General features: G+C 37.4%; 1 protein-coding gene across 1 annotated transcript in view; it reads left to right on the forward strand.

Moving 5' to 3' along the window:
• LOC149026921 (tetratricopeptide repeat (TPR)-containing protein) overlaps positions 1–15,241 on the forward strand; it is a 38,382-nt gene extending 23,141 nt beyond the window's left edge. The window contains 10 exon segments of the mRNA XM_089157348.1: positions 2,356–2,469; positions 2,638–2,807; positions 3,336–3,466; positions 4,798–4,921; positions 5,020–5,088; positions 5,309–5,435; positions 5,624–5,738; positions 11,453–11,643; positions 11,750–11,862; positions 14,427–15,241. Coding sequence (XP_089013474.1) covers positions 2,356–2,469; positions 2,638–2,807; positions 3,336–3,466; positions 4,798–4,921; positions 5,020–5,088; positions 5,309–5,435; positions 5,624–5,738; positions 11,453–11,643; positions 11,750–11,862; positions 14,427–14,693 — 1,421 coding nt within the window. The 3' untranslated portion in view covers positions 14,694–15,241.
• The last annotated feature ends 269 nt before the right edge of the window (positions 15,242–15,510 follow it).

Genomic DNA, 15,510 nt, shown 5'->3' on the forward strand with positions numbered 1-15,510 from the left:
CAGTTTCTTTCCTTATGAACAACACGCCACATTTATTTTATTCTTTACTTGATTGTATTATATATACACATGAAGAGGCAATACAAAATCACTTCTACGCAAAATCTTCTTAACATGGTATCAGTTTAGGACAATCCAAACCTTTTCAAGTGAAGCTAATTTCTATTTTTAGGAGCAGTAAACGATCCCTTCATTGTTGTTTTTTTCCCGCTGCCTTTACAATGACGGATCCAACTCTCTATCCTCTTGCTACAACTGTTGTTGCTTCCAATAATGCTGTTTCCATCCACTTTGATGGTTCATCTCCATATTGTCTACATCATTCGGATAATCCTGGTGCTGTACTTGTCACGCAGTTCTTATGCGGCGACAATTATCCCACTTGGAATCGTGCGATGCGATTGGCTGTTGAGTTTAAACATAAGCTTGCCTTTATCGGTGGCTCCTTACCTAAACCCGCCGCTGATTCTTTGGAGCTTCAAGCATGGACATGATGCAACAACATGGTCCTCTCTTGGTTGCTAAATGCTCTCTCACCTGATATTGCTTATAGCATTCTCTATATCTCTACTGCCTACCAGGTTTGGGATGATCTTCATGATCGTTTTGCTTAAATTTTTGAGATCCGGCATAGCATTTCTAATCATCGTCAAGGAACCTCTTCTTTGACATCTTATTGTACTATTCTCAAGGGTTTTTGGGACGAAGTCGACTCATACAACTCGTTGCCGCCCTGCACTTGTGGTCTCTTGTCAAAACACACTGATCTTCAACAACAAGATCGCTTACTTGAATTTTTAATAGGCCTTCATGATTCTTATTCTTTTGTTCAGAGTCAACTCCTTTTAATGGAACCCTTGCCTAACATCAATTGTGCTTATTCTCTTCTATTGCAAGAGGAGCGTCATCGCTCCCTCCATGAGTTACCAAATTCATCATTGCATCAATCTGCCCTTGTAAAGAGTCCTACTTTAAAGAAAGACTTCTAAGGAGTCAAGAACTCAACTAGCAACTCAACTAAGACTTTTAAACAGATATGGACTTCGAAAATTAGGAATAAACTTCTGAAATTAAATTCCAGCAACTAAATAGGGCTGATTGACCATGATTCCCCCCCTTTGAGGGTTCAGCCAGCCCTAGGTGCGCCACCTTTGAAGTGGCCTTAGGGCTCACTGCCACTTTTTGGCCAGGGTGGGCCCTTGTTCACATCAGGGGGTGCCGGAGAGTTTTAGGTGGGTGGGGGGAGTGGTCTAGAAGGATTGTAGGGGTGGGTAGAGGACCTAGGAAGGATCACAAGGGATAGGGGAGGGGATTTGAGGGGCTGCGATGGTGGGGGATGGGTTTCCTAGGCTACACAAGAAGGGGAAGGGGAGGGGTGGGGAGGGGAAGGGGCTGGGGTGTTGGACTTACTTGGGAGGAGCTGCTCTTGAGAGAAGGTGACTGCTGGTTCTTAAAGATAAATACTGCAATTGAAGGCAAGAAGCTCAGAATTCGGTCATGCCCTCCTGGGGGAACCCCGACCTGTTTCCCATAAGAATTCTTCAATCTTTATTAAGTGCAGACTGATTTTACAATGAAGAGGATGGCTTGTTTATATAGCCTTACATCTAGAAAGAAAATTTTTGAGTCTAACTGAGAAATTAACTTAGACTCAATTAGGACTTTGAAAATAATTCTACTAGGATTTCCTTTATAAATAAAAGAAGTTGACTTAAAATAAAAGTCCCAATTATCCATAAAGAGTCGTACTTAAAAGAGTCCCTATGTTACTAGAACTCAAACAACTACTCAATCTAGGACTTCAAAATAGAATTGGACTCAGAAAAATGAAACAAAGATTCTGAAAATAAAATAAGTAACTAATTAGGGCTGGAAAATGACCAAATTGCCCCTGTAGGGGTTCGGCCAGTCCGAGGTGTGCCATTTTGACTGGCCCTTGGGGCTCAGACCAGGGTTTCGGCCGGGGGAGGGCCCTTGTTCACATTATAGAGCTTTCCATCTTATTTTGTCCCCCCACAATTTGAAATGTCTTAGTGGTGAACTTCGTCAATGGTGCTGAATTAACCATTTTTATGCTCACTGCTTTTAATCATCCAGAAATTGTACAATCGATCCCAGTAGAAAGATTGTAGACTTATTGCCTCGTTCATCTCTGATAAACTTACTCTAATGCTTAAATATCTGAAATTTTGAGGAGGAAGTAAAATTAATACAAGTTTACAATATATTGGTTGAAGTCTTTTATCATTTAAGCTGTTCTTGGATTAAGCTGATTAAAGTTTCAATTTTACCTTCTCTTCTATGTTCCAAAACTAAATATCCTGTGTCTGTCACCGACCTCTACTTCCTTTCCAGGTCTGAACTCTATGGAGGGCAATGTTAATGCTCGCCTAACGTTAGCTTCCCTTCTTCTTGAAGAAGAAAAAGAAGATGAAGCCATTGAATTGCTTTCTCCACCAAAAAGTTCAGGTAACTTTGACTTGACAAGTGATAATACATTGTGTATTTGTTCCATTCTAGCTTCTTTTTTACTTTGTGATGTTCGTTTCTTTTGTATACCTGAACAAGCGCATCTTTTTTTTTCTTTCTTTGGTGCCCCTTCTGTTTCTCTTGATTTTTTGCAGCTTAATTTTGCAGAGTCAACAGTGGACAAGAGTTCTATACAATCTACACAGTGGTGGTTCAATTGGAAAATAAAAAAACTACTAGGTCAAATTTATCATTCCAAAGGGATGCGTAAAGAGTTTGTTGATACAATATTTTCTGCTGTTCGTGAAACATTGTTTATTGAAACCACGAACCAAAAGGTAATATAGGATAGTTTTGTTAGAGACTAGACTACACTCTTTCTGCATTTTTGTGTTTGAAACCATGAACCATGTTTTTTGTTGAGCATATGTTGGGTAGAAATATTTAATTCCATGGTTGATGTTTCTTTTTCGCCTAGTCTTTGATAGAAGAGACAAAAAATGGAGAATGGGAAGAAGAGTAAAAAACACTAAACTGCTGTGCTAAACAAATGTAAAAGGAAAAATATCATCCTGTTCTGGCCTATGCATGAAATTGATCATGCTATATATGAGGATTTGTTTTAAGGTTCTCTACCTGTTGCTTCAATTCTGAAACATTTATCTGCAACTACTCTACATTGACAGCAGGCTGTGGTCTCCTAAGCTCATCTTAAAATTAAGAATGTTCTTAAGCTTAATATATATCCAAGCAAAGTTCTCATATTCGGTTAAGAATGCCTTCTGCATTTTAAAACTGCTTTATTGATAGTTGTGTTTTCAGAATATTTTTGTGCTTTGTTTTTATCTCATTATCTCCATTGATAGGTTAAAAATAGGAAATTTATTAGAAGGCTCTCGAGAAGTGTTTTGCGTGAGAGACTCAAAAAAGGACAAGGCGATGATCAAGCTGATGCTGTATTTCATGGGTTTAGACCAAATGCAGCTGCATCAGATTTGTAAGTAGTAATGTACTAGTTTCACTTTATTTTATTTGGGCCTGGACTTCTGGATCGTTCCACCCCCCCTCCCTTGTGTTTCTTCTTTCCTTATGTTTGGTCTATTTAAACTCAAACATGATGTATGTTGTCAATAAAAATTAAAATGGCATAGTCAGAGCCCTGGAGTTGGTTCTAATTTTCATTTCTTTTGTTTTGTATTTATGGTTTCTGTTAACTTACACACACAGCAACAAACACAACAAAAAAATTGCAGAGATGTTTGGGTTGATAAGCTGGTTCTAATTTATTTGAAGAAGAAGCCAATGGTTGAGGAAACAGAGAAATCCCTACTAAAACCCTTACCAAATAAATCAGAACTTTCTTGGGGATGACTAATTTTCATCAGATAGTTTCCCCCTCCCCCCCTTTTGATATATATATATATATTATTGAAATTTAAATTCTAAAATCCGAGTGAAAAAGGGTGAATAGAATTCACTAATTCAGTAACAAAGAAAAAGGAGAGATTGGGGGCCCTAAGGAGTTGAAAAGGAAAACAAATACAACAAAACCAGCTACAGCCCTCAGGGAACAGAAGAGGAAGCCTGCAGAATGGAAGGAGGAAGACTAGGAAACAACAACTTGCCTGGTCCATAATTTTGCAATGACCAATGGTAGCAATTGGTTTTTCGCCTGTGCAGCGACCTGAGGATTCCAGTTGTGATTGGCAGAGCAATAACCAGGAGAGGGGATTGAGCTGAGAGCAATAACCAGGAGGGGATTGAGCTGTGTTCAAATTTTAGCCGTCCCATAGCTTGGCCCTTCTCCTTTATTGGCCATTTGTTGCTATTCCCTATGATATATGGTAGTTGGACGTGTGCTTATTGCAGCAGGTAGTACTTGATTAGTTGGACTGTTTGGCCATTGAGATGTTGTAGTCCGTATTTCACCCATAATCTATTTACTTCAGCTTGAAGCTAAAGGTTTAGGTTAGGCGATGTCTGTAGAATGGTAGGACCTGTGCCTGTTGAAGCCTTTTTTTGGTCCGGAGTTGTTTACACTTCAGAGCGTTTCCTGTTTGTATCTCTTGTGGCTTGATAGTATGTTGCCTTGAGATATGCCTTCGATTCATTTATCTGAAAGCATTAGTTATCGACGATGTTTGTAATGTATCGCACAAAAATTTCTGGATGACTGTTTTCCTCGCTTCTCTAATTAACCTCTGAGGGGTGTGATCCTCGTGATGGTTCAATCTTAAACATATCAAAAGTTGTACTGTAAGGTTTATCCCAATGTTATTTTCGTTTTTGACATCTCTGCTTTTAATTTCTCATCTGTTTGCTTGATAGGTCAAGAGCTGCAAGAGCTAAGAAGTCACTTCAAAAGAAGGCTGCTTTGAAAGAAAAAAAGAAAGCTGCAGCCTTGGCTGCTGGGCTTGATTGGCAAAGTGATGATTCAGAAACTGAGCCTAAGGTAATTTGTTATGGTTTATGTGAATTGATATTTTTGGTTTCTGTAATAAGTTCTCAAATCTTATTTTGACACCAAGTGGTTTTCTTCAATTTTTTCAGGAAATAGCAAGAGAGCCACCACTGCCCAACCTTCTAAAGGATGATGAGCATTATCAGCTTATTTTAGATGTCGTTGTCCTACCCTTTTCTTTGTTACTACTTTTTATTTTATCTTTTTTTGATGGTTGTTTTATGCTGTCTTTATTGCTTGCTTTCTATCATCTTAAATTAGTTAATGGTATGATTTGATAGTTTAACTTACCTGAGCTGGTCATAGTCTTCTCCATAAATTGATACAACCGGTTAATTTCGTTTGTTTGACACCTCCATTGTTGTTTGCTATCCATAGTTATGCAGGGCACTGTCTTCATTGCGAATGTACTGGGAGGCACTGGAGATCATAAATCACTCTCTAAGATTAGCATGCAGTACCCTGTCTGTTGAGAAGAAAGAGGAGCTTCGGTCCCTTGGGGCTCGTAAGTCATGAATATTACAGTTTGTCTTTCTGTATTTGTCCTCTTGGTATTGAACTGCATTGAGTAATACACAGCATCTTATGTTTGTTGTTTTCACTTGAAATCTTTCATTTTGAGAAGAGATTTTATTGGATATCCATGAAAACATGTGATATTCACTGATCATGCTATAATATTTGTGTCTTCAGAAATAGCATATAACACCACCGATCCAAGAGGTGGTTATGATTGTGCCCGACACATTGTTCAACAACATCCATACAGTATTGCAGCCTGGAACTGCTACTACAAAGTGATTTTGAGGTATTATCCTACCATACAGCATTCTTCTGGGATCCTTCTTGCTTCATTAGGTGTATAAACTTATGGTTGCATTTTTTAGTGGCAATATTTTAGTAAATTTGGATAACCATGGTCTGATGGTAACCCAGAATGTTGTGAGAATCTAGTATTTGGCAGCTGGTTACATGTAATGTAGAAGAGGTTCACTTCATAGTAGGATCATTAAGTTTCAGCAGGCCATCAAATCAGAAGCAAATCAGAATTACAAGGTGAACGCTAAAATAGAATGGCATGGAAGCAAAGCATATTCAGCCAGCAGTTTGGTGTCAAAGTTGGATTGATTGGAGTAGGACTTGGTATGTCTTGCACTCTAAATTTCTGCCTGTTGTGATGGCTGTTTGCTGAGATATGATTTGGAGTCAAAATTAGAAGGTTAGGGCATATCTGTAGCCAGTGTGTCTTGGGAAATCAAACTAGGGATTGAGTGTGGGTCTCCTTGACAGGGATCAGCCCATGAAAACTCAAACCATTTCAGATCAGTCGTTGCTGAGTTATGATCTTCACAAGTTGCAATAGCAAGGCCGAATCATAGGAACAACAATAGCCTTTAATTGTGGGGTAATAGCAATAGCTGGCTTTTGAAATAAACTGAGAATAGAGTCTAATCTTCTGTTTGAGTTCTTAATGAATTGTGGCAAACACAAACAGTGGCAGAAACAAGGAATATCAAGCAATGTAGGGAATGATAGGGGAAAAAGACAAGATAGAAAAGAAAGAGAAGTTCTTTTTTTTGGGGGGGGGGGATGGGTTAGGGGAATATGCTAGTTCAGCTGTCGAACATGGATTCTTCCACAAGCAATGAAAACATGGTTTTTAAATTTAATTCCTTCTGATTTTATTATTATTATTATTATTATTATTATTATTATTATTATTATTATTATTATTATATTTTTTACATTGCAATTAAAAAGTCTATTTGTAGCTTGGCTAAAGCTTCACAAGAAAATGAGACTACTAATTTCAGAATAGTTACTTCTTTATTTAGGATTGTGTCTTTGTAGTAATTACATAGGAACTAAAATTAGGAACTATGGTCCATTTAGTAATTCCGAGAAGCAGTTTCTGGTGTTGCTTTGAAAAACAGATATAGCTTGAAAATTGTTGGTAAACATGTTTTGTTTATGTTGTTTTTCAAAGTAAAACTAGAAATTTATGCTTTTAGAAGCAAGATTTATGCACCAAATCTGACTTGGACACCACACGTTAGAATAGTAACAGGACTTGGAGAGCACACATGAATGAACTAAATAATAAGAGGGTCGGTCATACCGTCTACTAACATGAGGCGGATGGCTCACCTGATGTAGGTTCCCAAACTGACATGACTAATGTGAGGAATTAAAAAGAGAATGAAAATGATAATCTAATAGCTTCAAACTCTGCAATGAAGGATGACCCAATCAACAGAGGATTTGGTGGGTGCACTAATACGTTGGAACATGCCAGAAAAGACTGGTCCTTGAGTGGTTACAACCCCTTAGACTCCTGTCCTCTACCAATCATGCTCTTCATCATAAGGTCCTAAAAGAGACAAAAGACAGAGAAGAACATGACATAACAACTGTAAGTAGCACTGAATTTTTCATTAAAGGGAAACGTAGGTAAAGAAAGAACTGATTACAATGACTATAAAGGGGTAAGATGGATGGTGCTTATGCCCTTAACTTTGGCATAGGAGCTGTTGGCTAAGGGAACATTCGAAGTGAAAGAGCCAAAAAAAAGGGTACTTGAGAGCATGGTAGAAGATCTCGCTCTCGAGAGAGATCTCGCCACCTTGAAAAATAGAGATCTCGGTCGAGATATACAAACTTGGTATTTAGCTTAATTAAGGCCTTTTGAACACGTTGGTGGCCTTGGATTTGTCATAAACAATCCTATGTATGATTTCTAATTCTACCCATAGTGTGAAACCGAAATGTAGTAGGATTAGGGAATGCAATATTATACAACATGTAATATAGAACCTTTAAAGCATATAAATGAAAAGCAAGTATATCAAATGCATCAACTAACTTCAATGTTATCAAAATTCCATTCATATGAGTATTATAATCTCAATTTTCAAGAATAAAATAATTATACAACCATTAGAAGTTCTATATAAGTCATTAAATCATAAATTCATAAGACAAGTAGAGAATGATTGATCTTCCTTGTTGTAGATGTGTTAAGAGTAGTTGCAAGTGAAAATTCAGCCAAAATCCACAAAAAAAAAAAAAGCAAAAATTGGGAGTTCCAGCGAGATCCAGGGCGAGATATGGCGAGATGGCGAGATATAGCGAGATATGGCGAGATCTCGAGCGAGATATCCCAACTCGCAGATCTCGACCTCCATCTCGTCTCGCGAAGGTGGAAAAACGAGATATCTCGCGAGATCTCCCACCATGCTTGAGAGGACCATAGTTGTCAAGGCGTCGCTTAAGCGTCCGGGCGGTCCTTGCCAAGTCACAGTGACCGTCGATTTTTTTGAAGTCAATAAAGTAGTTGCTTTGTCGCCATGGTTATTAAAGCAGCAAAGTGACTGGGGTTTTGTCTTGGCGATTAGGCAATTAAGCGGCAATAAAGCGACCAAAGCGGTTTAATCAATATTTTAATATAACTACTTTTAAATACAAATACTTTTTATAATAAACTAAATTACTAAACAAACATTCAACAATCACATTCATAAAAATAAAAATAAAAAAACATTCAAGAATCACAATTATCAAAAATTATCAAAAAAAATAATAAAACATAACTTCATCTCATCAAGCATCATAAGATTCATAACAATAATTATGTAGTATGCACTGAATCAGTAATCAATGTGAAAAATGGAAATGAAAATAGTAATTTATATACGGCATTGTAGAATAAATTATGATAAAAAAAAATATGCACAAATTACAAAATGTAAAAAAAAGGCTGCTTTAGCATCTAGCGGTAATATGGCGTAAAAGGCAGCAAAGCGGTAGTGCCTAAGCAAAAAAGCGGCAAGAAATCAGCCCGTTAGTTAAGCGGTCACAATTTAAGCGGTTCAAAAACGGCTTTGCCGCCTAGGCGGACGCTTTGATAACCATGTTTGTCGCTTAAAGCGTCTGAGCAGACGTTTTGGTCTCTCGGTCGCCACTTTATTGGCTTTTACTTTTTTTTTTAATTTTTAATTTAATTTCCCCCCTTTTCTGTTTTCTTCTTTGAGATTTTGAAATAATACTTCTATAGTAAACCCAATATCAGTATATCACATCTTTGGTTACCAACAGTAAGCCCAATATCACATCTCTATGATTCTGAAGTAGCATTTCTTCTATGAGATTTTGATATTGGGTTTTTATTTTTTTATTATGTTACTTTTCTTGGTTATCAACTGGAAGTGAATGCATAATGCCTAAGTTATTTACTCAGTTGGTGTTTTGAGTTATTTTTTGTCTCCCAGTAGGGTTGTTTAGTTGTTTTGGTATTTTTGTTGTTAAACTTTGAAGTTTGATTTGTGACTTTGATGTCGTTATATTTGAGCTTAATAACTATGTTACATTTTCCAATCTTATATACTGATTATATGAATGAACTTTTCATTAAGTTTCCAAAATGTTTCATGCCTAAATGCTAAGAATTTTATGTAACTTTTGATATTTGAATCAAATATAAAAAAAATTAACACTAGAACACTTTGACTGCTTAGTCCTCGATTTATTGACACTTTGACCGCTTAGTCATCGATTTATTGACACTTTATCGCTTTAGTGCCTTGGAAGCCCTCCATCGCCTTGGTCACTTTGTTGTTTGACAATCTTGCGTAAGACCTAAATCATTGACTCATTGTCAAGAGCATTTGAATCAATGCTTCAAGGACAAGAAGCCGATGTAAGATACACGCAGGCATAACCTATTTGCACAAAAGTGGCAGTGGAGGGCTATGGTAAGTGATAACCGAGAAGCATTGACCTGACCAAAATGCATGTAATCCTCGTCAAACATCTTCGCAGTCTTAATCTTGGACTATGCATGTAATTCTCATCAAACATCTTTGCAGTCTTACTCTTAGACTGTCGATGAAGTAGCAGTAGTTGAATCAGAGGCAGCTACAGAGTTGGCTTATCGTGAAGTTTCTAGGAAAGTTATTGGGTATGTCCAACTGTTTGGCACGAAGATGGTGGTTTCACCATTCTCAAAGTATCTGAAGAAATATGTGAACCAGCAGTAATACAAGTTTACCAAAGTCACCTCTACGGCCAACACATAAAACGGATCCTCCATTAGAACCATGATTAGGTGTAAAAGAAGTAAGGATTAAATTCTCTCTATATGTATAGGTCCTTTAGAATCTACCCCACAATAAATGAAGTTAAATGGATTGCTTTTGTGCAAAAGTTTATTGTAACATTATGAGGTTGAAGGGCTTGGAGAGCCCAAACCCTGTCTTCGCTTTTCTATATTCTTATATCCTCCCATCCTGCCCTGTGTGATCTCCCCTTCTTTTTGCTGCTGTTCTTTGACTGCTGCAAATGCTGTGAAGACTTCTTGAAGGCATATGTCATAGTCTAACTTCAAAGACTACTGTTTCTCTTCCTACAAAAGGAAGCATTGAATATCCATGTGGCTTTGCTGTGCTACATTGCTTGCTCCTGCAGCTTCTACTATCTCTACTTGGGTAACCACTTCAGAGATCCAGCAGAGGTTTGTCAGGTTGAACCAGAACACCCAGGGCTACACTCGTCCCAACATTTTGAAGTCCAGACTCCCACTGGTTTGCAAGATCTCGTGGTGTTCTATTTTTTATTCTACCTTCATATCTTTCTCAGCCATCATGATTGTCTGAGTTTTGGAGTACAGGCCTGATGCATTCCGAGCTCCACTTGGTCTATGTCCGGGCCCAACCTACTGGCTGGTTTGGCTCCTGGACTCAGCGCCCTACTTTCTGATTTGTCGATTTGCTCCTACTTGTGCTTCTTTCTATTTGACTTAGCCCCATTCTGGAGCCCTTGTTGGACATCACAAGGCCTGGACTTGATCTTTGTACCAAATCAGTTATTACTGTTTCCATCTCTTGTACCAGCTGGACACTGTTGTTGTGTTGACAGGAGTAGTCTAAGCTAGCTATCATATCCTCATTTCAGCAACTGAAACTGTTTGTTTTCCATCTCTTGTTCCAGATGATACTATACCAGATTATAATCGTGTATGATTAGTTTAAGCTAGGACCTAGATATCTTATCCTCACTGATAAGACTGAATCTGGTTGATATAGTTGGGCTTAAGCCTCTATTGAAATAGGTTCTGTCATTTGATCTTTCCTGGCCAGGATTTCTGCCTGCAAAGGAGGTGCTGCTGAAGCAATCTTTGGATTGTTTATGTTTTGGTTGTGAGTTGCCGATAAATTTGATTGTAACTTAAGAGCACTAGACCAAACAACTGATCATCAAGAAGAAAATAATTTAAAATACGTCCGGAAAAAATAATGTTAATCCAGACTTCAGTTGAAAACCTCATCATCTACGTGTTTCCACTTCCCTCCCTTGTTTTTGTATAGTGTCTGATAAAGTCTCACTAGTATAGCTACCGTTAAGAGATTGTGAGTAATAGTTGTTTATATTATGGCTTTTGTAAGTGTTAACAAGTATAGTTATCAATTGAGATTATGGTTATGTTATTTACATATGGATTTTGCTTAGGAAAAAATTGTGTTCCAGATTAGGACACCGGCTATCGAAGCATTCAAGATTCTTGTACTCTATGCGTTGCACATATGCTGATAGTGTACCAGCTATTCTCATTTCTGGGCACCAGTTTACGATGATTAGTCAGCATCAAGCTGCCACAAGGGAATATTTACAGGCATATAAACTGCAGCCAGACAATCCCTTGATAAATCTATGTGTAGGTATGATATGCGTGTTCTTCATCTCCTTTCGGTAGAGAATGACAGTGATTTCTTTGATCTACTTCACCTCAAGCAGTATAACTAACCTTGGCTCCTTTTGTTGTAGGTTCCTCTCTAATCAACTTAGCCCTTGGATTAAGACTCCAGAACAAGCACCATTGTCTTGCACAAGGCTTCGCATTTCTCTATAACAACCTGCGGATTTGCAAAAACAGCCAGGTTCTGACTCTGTTAGATTTTGCAAATTACTGGATTCATGCTTCCATTTGTGAAATTTGAAATTCCACATCTACTGTGATTTTACAGATTGTCCTGCATAGTTTTTCTTTTTCTAATGATTCTTTTTGAATGTTGCTTTTTTTGTACTATTTATTCTTGTCTTAGTTTTCATAAAAGAGAGCAGACTTTGGCACAATGGTTAGGTTTCTCTACTGGTTTGAGTCAATAAACAGCCTCTGATGCAGTTAAAATACCTAGTTGGCCTTTTACTATTAGATATAAGCTTTGTTTTGGTGTCTGTATGTGCTGGTCTTCTGATCCCTTTGCTTTATTTTATTTTAGGGATAATTACTATTGTCCCCCTGTACTATAGCTTAATTACTAATTTATCCCCTGTACTTTTTGAAATTACTAATTCAACCTTCAACTTTGCTTGTAATTACTATCGTCCCCCTACTGTTAAACTCCGTTAGTTAAATGATGATATGGCATATTTTATTTATTTAAAAATCCCAAATTAACCCTATAGTCTTATATTATTTATTTAGACTTTATATTAAATTACATTACTATCCTGAGTAATTAGGAAAAACTTAAACCTAATTAAACAATCTTCTTTTCTAGTCAAAAGAAAGAGAGAAAATCAAGGGATAGTCATTTTCAAATTTCGATATGTACTTTTCAATTTGGTAATAAAAAAATAGTAATTCCTAATTTTTTGTGTTATTTTTAATTTTGTTACTTACTTTCTAGTTTAATGTTATCAGTTTAAGAAGTTTCTACTTCCAATAGATTATTATTTATTTATTGTCTAATTTGACGTTAGCTATTTTAAGAAGTCCTACTACCAATAGGGTGCTTTATTTTTTTAATTCAAGATGATAAAAATACACATGTTAATATTGGGAAATACAGCCCCCCACGAATACAAGACCCCCGACAAAAACTAACCAACCAACGCATAAACAGCCCCCACGAAGCCGAGAGATGAGTGGCACTCCATAAAAAACCCAAATACCCACACCACAACCCGTCAGAGAAATACCCAATTAATTGTAGAGAAAAAATAATCATAATCTTACCAAAAAAACACCAAAATAAAGAAAAATAAGAATAAAAAAAGAAACCGAAGAGGAGGGAAGATAGAACACCAAATGGCGAAACACCACGAACCCTCCGGCAAGATTGTGGCGCAAGGGGGAGAAGCGGAAAGCAAACCCCAGGGGAGGTCGCGTTTCCAATATAAAGCACCCCCCCCCCCAAAAAAAAAAAATGGTTTCCCCCACGAGCTAGAGGAGAAGGTGGGAACCAAACGAATGAATTTGCCATTCTTAATCAAAAAATAAGTTAGGAAGGGGAAACCAATATTTTAATCAAAAAAGAAGTTAGGGAAAAGACATACGGTTTAAAAGGGGAGTATCGCTTTGATTTCTTAATTTTAACGAGGACAAAGTGGACATTACATATTCAAACTACGGCTACTCACCGTATAAGGAAGGGGGCAATAGTAATTTTGTAAGAAGGGGTTTTATTAGTATAAATCAGTCGGGGGCAATAGTAATTATCCCTAAATTATTTCATATGATTTTTTTTTCTAAATAAGGATAATATGTTATTTGGCATTCTTAATTATAAAATGGCAAAATAGACATTAAACATTCAACCTTAACGGTCGCTTAACACTGTTAGAATTAAAGGGGGCAACAGTAATTTCATAAAGAGTAGGGTTCTTTTAGTAATAAAGCTATAATACGGGGGGCAACCAGTAATTATCCCTTTATTTTATTTTACTCTTGTTTTTTAAATTTTTTATTTAGTGAATAAGAAATCTATTACCAAAGCCTCAGAAGGGGGAAAGAAGGGTTGTAGGGGGTGCGATAAGGAGAAATGGGGAAAGTAAAAAGGGGTTTGGGGGGGGGGTTAGGAAGGGATAGCCTTAAGAGTGGAAGATGGAAACATCTTAACTCCACATAATAACAATGAGCTCGTTACTTGGTGTGTCGTCAAAAGATCTATATGGAAGCAAATGAAGTTTGGAGCTGATGTAATAGAAGATGGCTTTATGAATCATGTCAATAGAGCAAGATTTGGAAATCCATCTTTTTAGGTTTTGCTCCATCTTGGGACCTTTACGTTTGTCTGTTGGGTCCATTTGATGTCCAGATTTTGCCATCTTGCATGTTACGAGGTTTCAGCATATGATGCCCATCATGTCGTTTCTCTCCTTGTTCCATCAATTAGGAATTTGAGCTACCTGCATTTGAGGATATACGCTTTAGATTTAGTTACTGTCATCTATTTTAGGACAACAGTTATGTTGTTTCTGTGGCTCATGGAATTGTGACATCCACCCATCCATTGGTGGTTCAAGAAGAACTTGTCAAATTCACTTGCTGGTCAATGTCAAACATGAAACAGAAGCTATTCTTTTCCGTTTTGATAAACAGCCAAGTTTTCTTAATAAAATATAGAAAATTTGGATTGTCTTCCATGGAGAATCTGGGGTAAAAGTTCAAGGACTCAATGGTCTTTTGCATTGAATAAACTTCTATGCTGTTTTGCAGGAAGCCCTTTATAACATTGCCCGAGCTTGTCATCATGTTGGACTCGTTACAATTGCTGTGTCATATTATGAGAAAGTGCTAGCAATTCATGAGAAGGATTACCCAATCCCAAAGCTTCCTAATGAAGACTCAAGCATTGCAGAAATTCAGAAACCAGGTTATTGTGATCTACGCAGAGAGGCCGCATACAATTTACACTTGATTTACAAGCAAAGTGGTGCTTTAGATCTTGCCAGGCAGGTCCTCAAAGACCATTGCACTCCTTGAATAGATTTTCTGAAGTTCTAGATGCAAGCTTGTACCAGTCCACAAATTTCTGCCCTTTTGCTCTCGAATGTTTCACATTCGAAACTCAAGGGAGCTTGAATAAACTGAAATTGCATGCCGTGCCTTCCTCCGCTTCTGTTGGACTTGGGGCCTTGATGATAGGAGGAACTTACAGATGAGATGGTTGGTAATGGTGTCATCTGTGGTCCGCAACCTTCAACGAATTAACATTTAGCTCTGCAGCAAGGATACAGATTTGCATCACTCACAGTTGGCAAACTTAATAGCGCCAGGCCAGGGGTTTTGTCACATTAATGACAGGAGTGGAACATAACATCATCCTCCATAGTAATTCCAAACAGAGAACAAGTCATATCTTGTGAATCTCCCACTCTCTGGGTCTTTTTTCCAGTCTTATATTCTCTATCATATTTGGTGTTTACACTAATGTTTAAACTTGAAACATGAAATATATTTTTTCCTTTCCTGGTAGTCCTTTCTTTCAACCATATATCGCATGGTTTTACCTTCAGTTTCCTGTTCTATGTAACCGTTCTCCAAGCTAACTGGAAATGAAGGGGTTAGGTTGTGCGTTGCTTTCAGAGAGGGTTTTTTTTCCTCTAGTAAAAAGCTTTCTGACAGAGCTTGATCAAGGAGTCCACACAAAAAATCCTAGTTCATTTTTCAATCTTAGGGAGTTCAGCTCGTTTGATCCCATGAACGAAACTTGGACTACCAGGAAAGGAAAGCTATCAATAATTTACATCATCTATTATACTCGAAATTGAAAAATAAGATTATCTAGAAACCTAATGAT

The sequence above is a fragment of the Hakea prostrata genome, chromosome 1 (genome assembly GCF_041222555.1).
Source record: "Hakea prostrata isolate BN-2017 chromosome 1, UWA_Hpros_2, whole genome shotgun sequence".
In the NCBI taxonomy this organism is placed as follows: Eukaryota; Viridiplantae; Streptophyta; class Magnoliopsida; order Proteales; family Proteaceae; genus Hakea; species Hakea prostrata.